This window comes from Plectrocnemia conspersa, unplaced genomic scaffold (assembly GCF_051122295.1).
Source record: "Plectrocnemia conspersa isolate PC_06_02 unplaced genomic scaffold, ASM5112229v1 ptg000005l, whole genome shotgun sequence".
Taxonomy (NCBI): domain Eukaryota; kingdom Metazoa; phylum Arthropoda; class Insecta; order Trichoptera; family Polycentropodidae; genus Plectrocnemia; species Plectrocnemia conspersa.
Window position 1 is genome coordinate 6,964,106 of NW_028277169.1, and position 14,463 is coordinate 6,978,568.

Sequence of the window (14,463 nt, forward strand, 5' to 3'; positions counted from 1 at the left end):
TCCATTCCAAATCGGAAGTTAAGCCTTGACGGACATAATTCAATACACTAATTTTTTGTTTTACTTACCCTCATCCTTTCTTTTATTGTGATGTATGTACATGTCATCTTATTATGTAAATATCTTTAAAAATATGTCGAATATTATAGATATTTTTTTCGCTTCTATACTTATTATACATATTAAATTTAATAACTACAATGTATAAATAATTATTAGAACTAACAAAAGAATAATTAATCAAATAATCAAACGTATTATTTTTTATTTCATTTTATGTATTTATTAAATAAATAGATTAAAATTTGAATATTTAAAGATCAATCCGTCTACACTTGTAATTTTGTTAATTTATTATTAACAAACATATTTCAAAACGATCAACTGGCAACACCGACACTATACTCCCAGTTGCGACATCTTTAAAAAAATAAAAACATAAAAAACAAAGCTCCCGTCACTCATCCGCGTGCGTGTCATTCATTGTCCGTCTATTTTAGCGGCAAATACCGAAATTTTAAAAATATTCGTCCGCGTGGCCCGTCTTGTTGTCTTTTCTTAATTACATTTCGGCGGCGCGGTGTAAAAAATAATAGTGAAATCAAACATGCCCACCGGTTTCCTGTAGAACAAAAAAATGCCCAACTATCAAACATGATTGATTACCGGTCGACGCTAAAAAGGCAGAGTGTGTCTTTTGTGCGGCGCTTTTTGGTCTTAATTAGATTGATTCCGAGCAGTTTTTGGACGAAGTAGTAAATCGTGAGAGATTCGAATTGACAACCCTATTGGTTTTACATATTGCGCACAGCAAAAGATTCCGATCGTATATGAGCAATATACACATAAATGTATATTTAAGAATACGTTAATATATATAACTATATAATGTCAGATGTTTATATGATTCTAATTTTAAAATATCATATTTTAAAAATTGTGAATTTAAATATTTATATTTGAATTAAAATATTTAATTTAAAAAAAAAATTATTGTTCACACCTAAAACAGATGAGTACCATTCCACATATTTTTTCCCAGCTCCTCATAGCTATCATCGAAAACATCCTTGTGTTTGGCAAGCTCGTTGAGAAGCTGGATGACTCGTGCAAGAGCAGTGTTCTCAAGCGCTGACATCCTGGCCGCAACAAGCTTTCTAAAACATGCCGATCATTGATGGATTGTCAACACCACCCCTTAGCAATTTTAAAAATTACTCCATTGATTAGCTGCTATTCCGAAAAACGATTATTTTTTGTGCATTCTCTAATAACAAGGAATTTTTCTCTTCACTTGAATTACAGACAATGGAGCCATATTTGAGAACATAGTTAAAAACGCAAAACACGAATAAATGATTGAAGTGGCACGCTTCGCATATCGAAGCCGAGCATTTTCAACGTCTTATTGCAAATTTTTCCGATTTATTTAATAATCACTAGGTCCGATTTTGCAGACATAATTGAAAAACACACGTCCATTTTGGATTTGAATCTAGGTCTTTCAGGTCAATAGTCAGCGACTTATACCACTCGTATATTGTACTGGTAATAATTTAGGATGGAACCAGACTCTTGTTAGACTGCATAACTATAGCAACATCGTTATTTTATTAAATGTGAATCCAGGGATGCTTAATACCTGTTTTTACTGCATTTGCATTTTCCATGGACCTTAAAATAAATGCTAACAAAGGTCGCTCTATTGATGATCATGATACATGATCATCAACATTAGTATGACAATGGCATGAAACAGCTTTTGAAAGACTTTAATTATAATAATGTATAGGAAGAACTGATAAATATGTGAAAGGAGAGAATTTTGAAAATCATCATAGCATCCAAAGGTTTAAAATATTTTCAAGAAAACTTTTCTCAAAAATTAAATTTATTGGGCTTCAATCTAATTTTAATTTAAAAAATCGTTATCCAGCCATCTACTACATGATTTCAAAATGACGGGAAAATCATCAATCATTAGTTTAATAAATTTTACATTGCAAAATATACATATTTTGCGGTATTTTTGGCAGATCTCCCAAAGACACCACATAAAACTCTTACCGTGTATGTAAATCGATTTATAGGTTCAAGGTTTCTGGTTTGAATCATTGTGCATGAATATGCAAAATAATTTAAATCTTAGGATTTATTCGGCGTTAAAATAACACTTTGACTTTTGCTACAATTTATAAAAAATATCTTCTAATCATTGGACAGTAAAATCTTAATCAAACACAGGTTTTGCGCAGCTTTTGTGCATATATGATAAATGGAAGTATTCTTCCCTCTTTTCAACTACAATTGTACGAAATATTATATATATATATAATATAAAGATGATCATATTTATAACATATAATTGATGGCAAAATCAATAGGAAAAATATATGATAATTGAATGTTTATTTTCTATTGAGTTTGTTAGTAATAATACATATCAAATTCAAATCAGATTATGTAAGGCAAATACTAAGTGTGTTCTCTATACCGAAGTGCTTCATAGCTCTTTTAAAGCCCTTTATCTAGCGTTTATCTAAACACGCGTTTAATAATAGAGCTTAATGAGTTTCCTGAACTTGGTCAACGTGACCAAGAAAACGGCGGTGTGTGTCAAAACAGTGTTTTTGGAAGCCGAGTCGGTCTGGGCCGAACATCAATCACTATTTACACGTCTCCAGAGTGTGTCCGTCAGCAGCGTCCAAATGTGTAGCTTTTTTCTGGTGACGCCTCACTCGTCAGCGCTGCTACACGACGAATGATGAGGAAATCCTCCGGTGTTAGCTTTTTAGCGATACGAGACGAGGAATTCAGCGATGAGAAAATGTTAGGGTTAATTATAGCGCATGTGCTTGTTGACTTTAATTGAAACTATTTAAAACGACGTCAAAAAATCTAAACTCTGATAGATTTTTTGACAGGTATCAAATAAAACTGTTACAGCGTCTTTAGTTGATTTAATGTATATTAATATATACACAAAATAGTTACAAAGATGATATACAAAATAATATAAAGATGAATAATTCTATACAACAAATTACATCTCATATTTATCTTGTAGATCAAATATGGGGCATAAATATGAGCGGCTTGAAATAAAAAAATTTAAAAAAAATTATAAATCTGGTCGGTTTTTTTTTTAATTCATATTAAAGTAAACATTCAGGAAAATCATATGATAAAAATATCATTATCCAGGTGTGCACCATCGCGTTGCAAACATTAATTAAACCTGGAGCTCAAACTTGTGAAAATTCTCTGGAATATTGCGCGTGAAATAGCAGCCATTTTCTCTCGATTATAAACTTTAAATTTGACTGTCATAGCTGGTTTATTGTTGTAAACCCGACTCTTTAAGCATCCTTATAGAAAAAAGTCAGGAGGAGTCAAGCCACGACTCCTCGGAAGCCATGGAATTTCACAAAATTGAGGTCCAAATTTCAACAATGTTTGCAACACTATAGTGCACAACTGTATAATGGTATTTTTAAGATATGATTTTCCCGAATGTTTACTTTAACATGAGTTGAAAATAAATCGATAATAATTATAGATTTTTTTTTAATAATTTATTCCAAACTGCTCATCTTTATAGCCGACCTGTATAACAGCACTCTTAAAATATTTTTATTTGATGTATTCGAAACTATTAGTAAAATACAGTAAATTTACATAAATGAGTCCATTTCACTATCGAATCCAGAAAATTTTCAAGGAGGGGGGAGGGGGCAAAATTTAACATAATACATAAAAAAGATGCATTAAAAAGATATGCATGTCATTTAATGAAATACATTTTATAACAAAAAAAATTATTGCCCCCCCCCCCCCCCTTCTAAAAATCTGAAGGTATTTCTTACAGAAAATTTAAAAAAACAGTCTCGAATCTATCCCGAAAATATTTTTTAAAACATGTAATTTCAGTGAAATCATATTGAAATACATTTTCACCGGTAGATATACATATATATATTTACCAGTGAAAATATAATTTATCTGGCAGGTACTATTAAAATTATAATATTTCAGCTTTTCAATACGTAACATATACATTTACAATGAATGTGTATTTTTCGGTGAAATTATATTTTCACTTGCGAAGTCCAAATACATTTTTACCAGTATACATATGTTTCTACTAGCGAAAATATAGTTTAACTAATATGCTGCTCTAAAATGTTTATGAAAATCAATTTGACAGTTCCGAAACGTCTATTTGCTGTTCAAACCCAAACCTAGCTAAATGAAAAAATAAATAATAATATATTATTATTATATTTTTTTATTAAAAATTGAAAACTTCATAGCGAAAATATTCGAATTCCCCCCCTCCCCCGTCGATTGCGACGTCGTCATACTTTTTTGCATTATGGCACCCCTGGGGGTGGGCCTCAGTCGGATGCGGGGTGAATTTGATTGACAGGTCCCTCATCAGTATTCGCGCTCCGCCATTGGACAGACGGGCCTGTCAATCAAAGGGCCAGTCTGCCCTTGTCGGCTTCCAATTACACCTATGGCGGATGCTGGGGGCCCTCGACCTGACTGAAACCAAACAACACGTCTTGACACCTTTTTATCCATAGCCTAACCCTAACGAGTTTACACTACGATTCTCTAAAATGCTACTTTAATTAAATTCTTGGACTCCCAAAAGCGCCCTTACTCTATCGGCGTCTCCACTTCTTTCTTGCCAATCCCTCGTGGGTGATCGTAGTCAGTGACGTCCCTAAATAAAGTGCCGCCCTTAAGCAAAGCTCAAACTAAAAAATCTACTATGAATCGCCCACCATTAAAAAAATTAAATAATGACAGCCGTGGTCAAAACAGATTAAAAATCGACCATTAATTACAAAATGAAAACACGAAAACGGTAATTATAATAACGGTAGTTATGGTTTAGTGTCATCTATAATGTAAGCTTTAACGTAAAATCCGTACTTGTTAATTACAATAGAACGTCTCAACGCGGCGCGACGCTCAAAAACCACCTGTTTTATATCCTCACTTTACCGTGATGTGTGTGTGTGCATATTTGACAGTTGCGAAACATTCATTTACTGTTGGAACTAAAACCTAACCTAAACGAATATAATGGTATAATCGTCATATGCTGATATTCTTTAGTGTCACAATCATCGATTAATTTCTTTATCGAGAAATTCTCGATAAAAATTTCTTTAGCAGAAACACTGCGTATAATTGTGTGTTGGAATCTTAAGTAGCATAAGAAGTAACAAGCTCGTCTCTAGCCAACCCCGTCTCCTCTCTGCAAGTTTAATTAAATTCATGGATTCCCACCGCCGCTGGAAAATCTGCACGGAACATTCCCTAATTTAAATATTTATGACGATTCGGATCGGGAGCAGACGCGATCGGTGGCAGCCGTCAAAGTTGAGGGTAGTTTAGCCGAGGATAAGTTTCCAGCGGTGTGGAGACAGGGGTGGATCGCTGGATATTAAATTTCACCTGCTCCGGCGTCAGTTGGTGACAGTACTTTGTCACTTTTCTATCTAATCGCCGATGGGCGGTGGGGGAACAGCTATGGAAACTTTTCAGCAAACACTTCTAGGATGCATCTTATTATATATTACTATAAAATGTTATGAAAAAAAATCAATCGCTCTTTCTAATTTGCTCAAATTATACGTTTACATTTCAGAAAATGGTCTTCCTAGAAGACTCCGCACGGCGTACACGAACACGCAACTTCTAGAACTAGAAAAGGAATTCCACTTCAACAAATACCTCTGTAGACCTAGGAGAATCGAGATAGCAGCTTCTTTGGATCTCACGGAAAGACAGGTGTGTAATTATTATTATTCGATTAATAATAACCAATCAATGTTCCTGGGGAATACTTTTGAAGGCTATTATGCCATTTAACAATGTGTGTTAAAACTGACAAAGAATTAACTACTCTATTATTAATTTAAATACTGAAGTCAAACAATCAAATATATTATCAAAAAAATATCCAATTTTATTTTGTGATAAAAGATAGAGTTAAGCTCATATTCTCGCATTGGTACTATTGTATGTGATGTGCATGTAAAGTATTAGTTTGAGAGTCAAATATTGACAACGCATTTTTTCACGCACGCTCACAAAGAATTTTCAATAAATTTTGCGTTAAGATGCAGTGTAGTTGTCCAAACGAAAAGTTTATAAATGGTATAAATGTTTTATAAAGTGTTAAGACATCAAATTTGACAAAAGAATATGAAATATGTCAAGGATATTGGGCTTAGTAATTGGTGAATAATTAATAATAATTCTGAAAAATTTGGTAAATCATTTGGTTCGTGCAAAGCAATTTTGCTTTGATATTTTAGGTAAATTCTTTGTACCTTCTTGTTATTAGTGAAGTACAAAACTTACACTTACAGCAACAACGCTTTCAGTTTCTTCGTAAATTTCGATACGCAGTAGAACAATTTTAACGCGTTGAGCGGTGGTTATGCAATCCATTTCGTAGATGTGTTGTTACAAACTAACATTTGACACTTTGAACAAGCGTGCTTATTGACAGCTGTCTAATTTATAGTGCTGCCAATATATGAAATTCGAATTGGATCACCCTATAAATATATTAGCTAATTTCAATAAAAAAATGTTCTATAAAATGGTTACTAACGAAAAAATATCTTTACACGCAGAAATCAAAAAACTCATTAAAATGATTAAAAATACTAAACAATAATTTATAGCATTTTTTAGTAAATTATAATTAAAATTAAATGATTCTCAAAAATGTAGTATAGAATTACACTGTATATTTAAATTTCATAATTAAAATATCTAAATATGAATTTATCTCATTTCAGGTGAAAGTATGGTTTCAAAATCGTCGAATGAAGCACAAACGGCAAACTTTGACCAAAGGCGATGATGGAGATGATAAAGATTCTACTACTTCAGAAGGAGGAAAGAGTTCCAAGATGTCTTCTGATAAATTCCTGGACGAAGACGGACCCAGCAGTAAGAAGAGCTGCCAGGGCTGCGAGATGCCTCCTGTCGGATTGTGCGGACCAAACGAAGAACTCCCTGACTTAAACGCGTCCAGAGGTAACAACAACAACACCCCCAGCGCCACCAACAACAACAACACTAGCTTCAACAGTAACAGCAACGGAGCTTCGAGCGTCACGAGCTCCGGATCCTTCGAGAAACTAGAAGAAGACTCCAGATCGAACGAGTCCAGCGGACTGCACCTGGCTAGTCCGAGAATGCCCGGCACTAAAAAGGTTAAAACTGAAAACAGAAGAAACTCACCTACGTTAGAAGGCATTAGCATTTGCAAGACTTCGCCTCAGTCCGTTAAAGATCCTTTGCACTCCACCTCGACGTCTGCGATCCAAGATAAAGGATTGTCTTCTATGAGTCTAACGCCCTCTTCCACGCCTGGAACACCGTCCACTATGCATCCGAGTCCTTTGGGAGCGCCTCCTGGAGCCATGTATCCCAGACCCTCTCCACCTGCTACGACTCCGAACGCGTCTACTTCGGTACCGTTACAAAACGTACCCAACGCTATTCCTCCGTACATAATCAGAGGTGCTCATCTCAATAGCTTGCCCAATCATTACACACCGCCACACGCGGATTACCGTAGTGACCTACCGATCAGCAGGAACAACAATAAGCAAACAACTCAACAGTTCCAACAGATGCATCCCAACTATGCGCATGAAATCTATCATGCGAATCAGCAGAATATGAACGCCGAAGGACATAACTTTTCGAGACTACACGGAAGGACTCACGAGTCATTAGGCAGAGGAGTAACGAGAGGAAACGCGAGACACAACTATACCGGACACGTGAACCAAGCTTACCACCAGCAAAACTTTGCTTATAACAACTACAAGAATCATCACGAGCAAAACTACCATCATGGCGCCGCTAACTATAACCAAGTGCAAGGATACAACTCTGAGCATGGTCCTTATCATCCCAATAACCACTTTGGTTATCATTATCCTGCTGAGATGAACCATGCCGTAGGAGTGGCAGGTCCGAACGAGTCTTCAACGTTGACTTCATCTTATTACAACGCAGATTCATTGCAACACAAAGGGAATCACAATGAGTATCCTCCTGCTAATAAGCATGCTTATTATGAAGGAGCTGCTTACAATCATAACGTACACCACGGAGACGGCGTCCAGAACAACACCACAATCTATAACAACGCCACTCCGGATGCCTTTCCGCCTACAAACCAAGGAAGTAATCATGTCACTAGCGTCATGACACCGCCCACTAGTGTGCAGACGGATTCCAGCGATAACTATAGTTCATTTCATCAGTTCTACGAAGCTACCCAAGCTCAACCTGCTTCTGTGGGCGGAGACAACAGTAACAGTTCATCGGATTTCCATTTCCTCAGCAACTTGGCGAATGACTTTGCACCGGAATACTATAGCATTTGAGTTGAAGAGTATAATGGGATCATGGTCGACAACGTGTTCCCATGAAGAGTTAGCTAATGCAATTGTTGTGCTCTCTATAGTGCCTCAGTTAAAAACAGTAGGATTAAGGATATGCATAAGTATTATTATATAATATATGAACATGTAAAGGATCGATGCAATTATATTAATTATCGATGTACATAATATAGCCAAGAGGGTCTGTCTCTAGACGCTTAACGAAAATAACCCAACTGTTGACTATACCATTTAAAATGAGACTGAAATTAATAGAAAAGCTCAAATTTACAACTTGTATTCGGACTGAGTAGATAGGAGAAGGAGCTCTGTCCTATGACAGACAGCTTTTACTCCCCAGTTGCATTATGTATTGGCCCGACCTCCTACCTGGGCTGTCCATCATATCTAACCTTTAGAAACAAGTAGATAAATATTGTTGAGCATCTAAAAGAAAGAGAATCTTGTATTAACAAATTCACTGTTAAAAATAACTAGCAGTAAACGAAAGATCTTCTTTTTGATCTTATCCTCTATATCCCACTTCCAACTCACCTATTATTTTTGTCCTACATTAAATATTATATACCAATCTTTTTCCAATCTTGATCTAACAAATCCCCGTACAATTCAATAGTACATGATGTTTTATCAATTTTGTACAGTAGTAGTTAGATCTCCCGTCTTTGTTACAAGTTCTTTCAACTACTAACTTTAATTCTTCTTTCTTATTAAGTTATACAGTGAATAATGATTTAATTTATACAAAGTTTTTTCCTAATGGTATATTTGAAAACCTTCACAAATTGTATTTATGTGGACCGTGCTGTCTTATGTTGTATTCTAAACACTATACAGGATGCTGTTCTTTTTAATGAAAATATCATATTTTTAATTCTTACAATGTAAAATCGTTTTAAACGTTCTAAATTCAAGATATATACGAATTTATATATTATGCAGTTTTTTTTAAATATCTAGAAAATTAATATTTTTCTTTTACATCGTTTTTAAAAATAAGATTTGAAGATCGTCGCCATTATTTTTATTGTTATATCGATAAAATTCTCTTTCCTAACATTGAACGACGCAAAACAGTATCAGTATTTTTATAAATAACGCATATTTGCGTCATCGGCTCTTAACGATATTTTTACGCTTAAGTGCTGAGATGTTCATAGTAGATCTTGCCGAGGTGTTTCTTCTGATTGCCCTACGTTTTACAAGTCTTCTTATTCATATTTACGGCCTAAATGAAATATTATATTGATTTTCCACTTTATCCCGTTCATTGTATATGAAAGAAATTAGAATACAACCTTGTCTAACTCCGGCTTTGTGTACAACAGTTTTCTTTACAAAAACAATTAAATCTTAATATAAATATCCCTCGTTTCGTCGAGAAACAAACCCTCTGTATGCAGCATACGCAGTGAAACCCATTTAAATATTACTTTATAAAGAAAAATTATATAAAAGCAAAGAAAATCCAAAAATAATTATTTTATTTAAAATCTTTGGGTCTCAACTGCGTAAGCAAAAATATGGAAAGCTAATATGATTAGCATTGCCATATTCCATATTTTATATGAAATTTTATAAGTTTTGCATTTTTACGTACGTATATTAAGTTTAGTTATTGAAAATGGTTTGTTAAGGCATTGTTTTACGCAATATTGTTACATTTTAGCATTGTTTTACATAATATTAATTTCTTTTAATTATTGTAAATTATCTGTAATATACGCGTTAAATTAAAATGAGATTATTAGAGTAACCGAGCACTCGCTGTATATAAATAAAAACTATACATAATGCTTTCGAACATATAATATATAGTCATTTTTTAATAAATAAAAAACATCAATATTTATAAGAATAGTTAATTAAAATGATATTTAAAGAAACTTAATTTTTCATATCGTACACATTGTAACGACACAGATACACGATTATCAATAATCACTCATTAGCGTTTACAAACAAAGAGCAATATTAATTTGTATTTAATTTCATTAGAAGATAGTTAATCTTCGATTTGAAGTGGAGTTTAATAGTCGACTTCGCGCGCTCGAGCCACTTTCATATTATTTTTTTTATTTGTAGTAATCAAACTCGGAATATATATAAAGCCTATGTCAAAATTGTGAATTTATTGCAAGTAAGAGACCATTTCAATAGAAATTGCCTAATCGACGTAGATATAATGATAACGTAAATGTTAATTTCAAAAAAATAACTATTGTTGTAAATATTATTGATTATATGTAAACAATCTTATGTACAGTATATCGATTAATATATTAAATTGAAATTTTCACAAAATTTGTTCCATTTATTTAACACAAAAAGGTTTGATATAGAATAAAAACATATAATATGGATTATTTATTTAATAAATTAAATGTGATGATAAACCTATAAACTATTATAAGTAGGTTTAAAATTTGTTGTTAATGTTTTACTGATTTGTTTTGCATAAATAAAATTATTAAATTATACATTTTAAAATTATTTAACATCAAATCAGTGTAAATTTTATCAATTCATATATATTTATATAAGCTAAAGCAAATCGAAGTTAAAAATTATTGAAATAAAATTACATTTTAATAAGTAAATAAGAAAGTATTTATGATAAACGCATAAATTTATTGCTTAGCCTGTTGACTCATTTTTTGTTCCATTACTTCACAGATAGCGTCTTTGATTTTGGATTTGTCCAATCCCATTGTTTGGATTTTTTCCATGTGCTCGGTGACAAAGTCGACTTTCCGTTTGAAGTACTCTTTCGAACTTTCGATATCCTGTAATATAAACAATATATCGATTAATAACAATCGTTTATCGGTAAGTATATCAAACATTAGATTTTTTTCGACAAAGTATAGGTAACGTATAACATAAAAATGTATATAAAGCATTAGATTTATGTTTTAAGGAATAAATGAGAGCAGTTCTAAATATAAATAAATATACAGTAAAGTAGTCCCCCTTATAACGTAGTATTCTTATAACGAAGTCCCAATCTCTACGCTATAGGGGGGGGGGGTCGGCCGTATAAGTAAAAAAGTGAGTTTATTTTAAATTTGCGTGAATGTACAATTGGTTAAGCACTCTTAATGCCACAAGATCACCGGTGTACACAATTTTTTAAACATTAAATACACGTTGCTTTTTACAATTATGGTTTGGTTATTAAGCAATAGCAATATGGAGATTCATATTTTAAATAAATACATCAAATCGAAGAGCAAAACGTCACCTTTTGATAATAAAAAAGTGAAATATTCTGGAGATTTTCATTTAGATGACTATAGGCCAAATAAAGACCATTTCCACGAACATTTCCGATCCATGGAATGCATATTCTGTCAACTGACAAAAACACACGCAAAATTAATGTGATTGCAGAGAACTACCGTTCGTAAAGAGTAAGTGATAATATAGAAGTTGCTTACATGATGTTAAAGATGTAAAACTACCGTGGTTATTACCAATGGGTATTTGTGAAACTTTTGATAAAGAAATAAACGTGGACAGCTCTTATATGTGGCTAATGCAAAGCAGGGACGTCATTTGGGGAAGGGGAGGAGATCAACTTAAATACAATAAGTTCGGCAATGATGAAATTGTAGTTTCACTACATGTTTGCTCAAAGATAGTATATTGAAGTATGAATTTGATTTAACAAATGTCTTTAAAAGGGCATATTCTTTCATTATTTGTGATGTTCACGAAAAACCTGTTTCTTCGTTTTCTCTAGTATTCTATTGTACTCCGTTCCTTTTAAGCACACTGATAAAACACCGTAATTTCCCTCAAAGAGGTTAACCCTCAAAGCAAATATAAAAAAATAAAACAGTTTCGAATCCACCCTGAAAATATTTTTGAAAATATGTCATTTCAGTGAAATTATATCGGAATACTTTTTCACTGGTAGATATATATTTTTACCAGTGAAAATATAATTTATCTGGCAGGTGCTAGTAAAATTATATGATTTCAACTTTTTCATATATACATTTACATACTTATCATTATTTATGTATAAATGTTCCAGTGAATATGTATTTTTCAGTAAGTAATATTCTCACTAGTGAAGTCTAGATACATTTTCATCAGTAGACATATATTTCTACTAGCGAAAATATAATTTAACTGATGGGCGCTAATGAAATTATATGCTGCTCTAAAATGTCTATGAAACTCAATTTGACAGTTGCGAAACGTACATTTGCTGTTCAAACGCAAACTGAACTCAGTGAAAGCTATAAAAATAATTAAAGTTTTAGAACTTTCATTGGATCAAGTCTAAAGTACAAACTAAGCCAACTCAATTCAGGAGAAAATAAGTGGAAGCAGATGTACAAATGTCGCATCTCGCATATAGCTCTATGGTTTGTCTGCACTTTGATATTATACTATGTTTTAAAATAATGATAGCGGACTTTTGATATTGAAATATTGGTCAAAATATATTCAAATTGAATTTTACCTCATAAATAACTCTCTGCAACAAATCGACAAAAAAATGTAATTTATATTTGTATATAAATAAATAAAATGTATAAACCAATAAATAAATATTTTTTAGAATAAATTTGACCCCTGATAATGTGAAAGTAGCGAAAAATTAAATTATTAATTATTTTATTTTAAGTAAATTTTGGTACTTGTCAATTATCACAGCACCATGCTCAAATTTGACAGTTGCGAAACGCTCATTTGCTATTCAAGCTACACAAATTAACCATTATACTGTTATTATATTCGTTTAGAGTTTGGGTTTGAACAGCAAATGGACGTTTCACTACTGTTAAATTTGGGCATGGCATTGTGTTAGCAAATACCAAACAAATTCGATGCATTTTGTCAACTTATTCTCAAAACCAGCATTTTTTTTTTTATTTATATTGAGTTGCAAAATATTCAGTTTCTTTGTAAATATTTATTGCGACTCAGATTGAAAACAAATGATAAAATAAATTGAATATATTATATATATGTACCAATACAAGCCGAGACATTTGATATATTTTGTGTTTTTAATTCATTTTACCTTGGCCTGGCACTAACCGACCAGTACCCATTGGGCTAACGCCTGGCATATTGCAATGGAAAACATATAAATAAATAGCCATACCATTGCAAATAAAAACATTTGAGTTAAGTGCACAAAGCAGTAACTAAAATTATTGGAACATAAATAGAATTTTGTGCAAATTCTATTTACGCTCCATTGCTCCATGTCATGGAGAACGCACAATTCGAAAATTTATATAAGAAAATACCTTTTGAACATAATAACCCGTTCCGATGTCGACGATAACGTTCTCAGTGTCCGCTATGAATCCAGGTACATAAATCGAGCCCGTCAGCGGAACTAATATTTCTTTTCCTTTCAATTCGGGAGTGATTTTCTCTACACATTCGCCAGATTCGGTGAACTTATTCTGTGCAATTTTTAACGTCTGCAATGACTCTTGCAGTAGTGTTAATTCCTGCAAACGGATAAACCGCACATAAATTTCGATAATTCATATCCAAACTCTTGTATATGGTTAAAAATAAAACATCTGTCAATACATATATAAAATTACCTGAAATATGTGCTGCTTCAGCTGCGAGAGCTGCTGGAGGTTTAATTTGGTCAAATCCATCTGCTGCATTCCCGGAGCTGGCCCTGAACTGGTCATCTTGATTTTTATATGTGAACTACTGTCTGACACCCGGTTGTAATGTTGCCACAGCACCTAACCTAAAATGCTCGGCGCAACGTGATAGTGTTGCAAGTCGAATAATTCAAATGTATAATAATCACGTGAAATGCAATAATTAAATTATATATTACTTTCTTATTTTAAAGTAATATATGAAGTTTACAAATGTATACAATATTGCTTTTTATTTATATTTATAAACTTAAATGATTTTGTTGTATGGGGTAATATTGAACATTTTAAAACAATGTTTCACGTTTCACGGGACGCTAGTTCTAAAGGGGACCCCAATTATTCCGAATTGT

At 32.9% G+C, this 14,463-nt stretch overlaps 2 protein-coding genes across 2 annotated transcripts in view; one reads left to right on the forward strand and one right to left on the reverse strand.

Moving 5' to 3' along the window:
• pb (homeobox proposcipedia) overlaps positions 1-9,903 on the forward strand; it is a 102,196-nt gene extending 92,293 nt beyond the window's left edge. The window contains exons 3-4 of the mRNA XM_088185776.1: positions 5,666-5,808; positions 6,831-9,903. Of these exons, the coding sequence (XP_088041902.1) occupies positions 5,666-5,808; positions 6,831-8,438 (1,751 nt within the window). The 3' untranslated portion in view covers positions 8,439-9,903. The remainder of the gene's footprint in view (positions 1-5,665; positions 5,809-6,830) is intronic.
• Positions 9,904-10,743: 840 nt separating this feature from the next.
• Pfdn5 (prefoldin 5) lies at positions 10,744-14,248 on the reverse strand. Its single transcript, XM_088185777.1, has 3 exons — positions 14,039-14,248; positions 13,730-13,939; positions 10,744-11,242 (listed from the first exon to the last, which is right to left on the reverse strand). Exons 1-3 carry the CDS (start codon positions 14,132-14,134, stop codon positions 11,087-11,089), a joined length of 462 nt encoding a protein of 153 aa, XP_088041903.1. The 5' UTR covers positions 14,135-14,248; the 3' UTR covers positions 10,744-11,086.
• Positions 14,249-14,463: the final 215 nt, after the last annotated feature.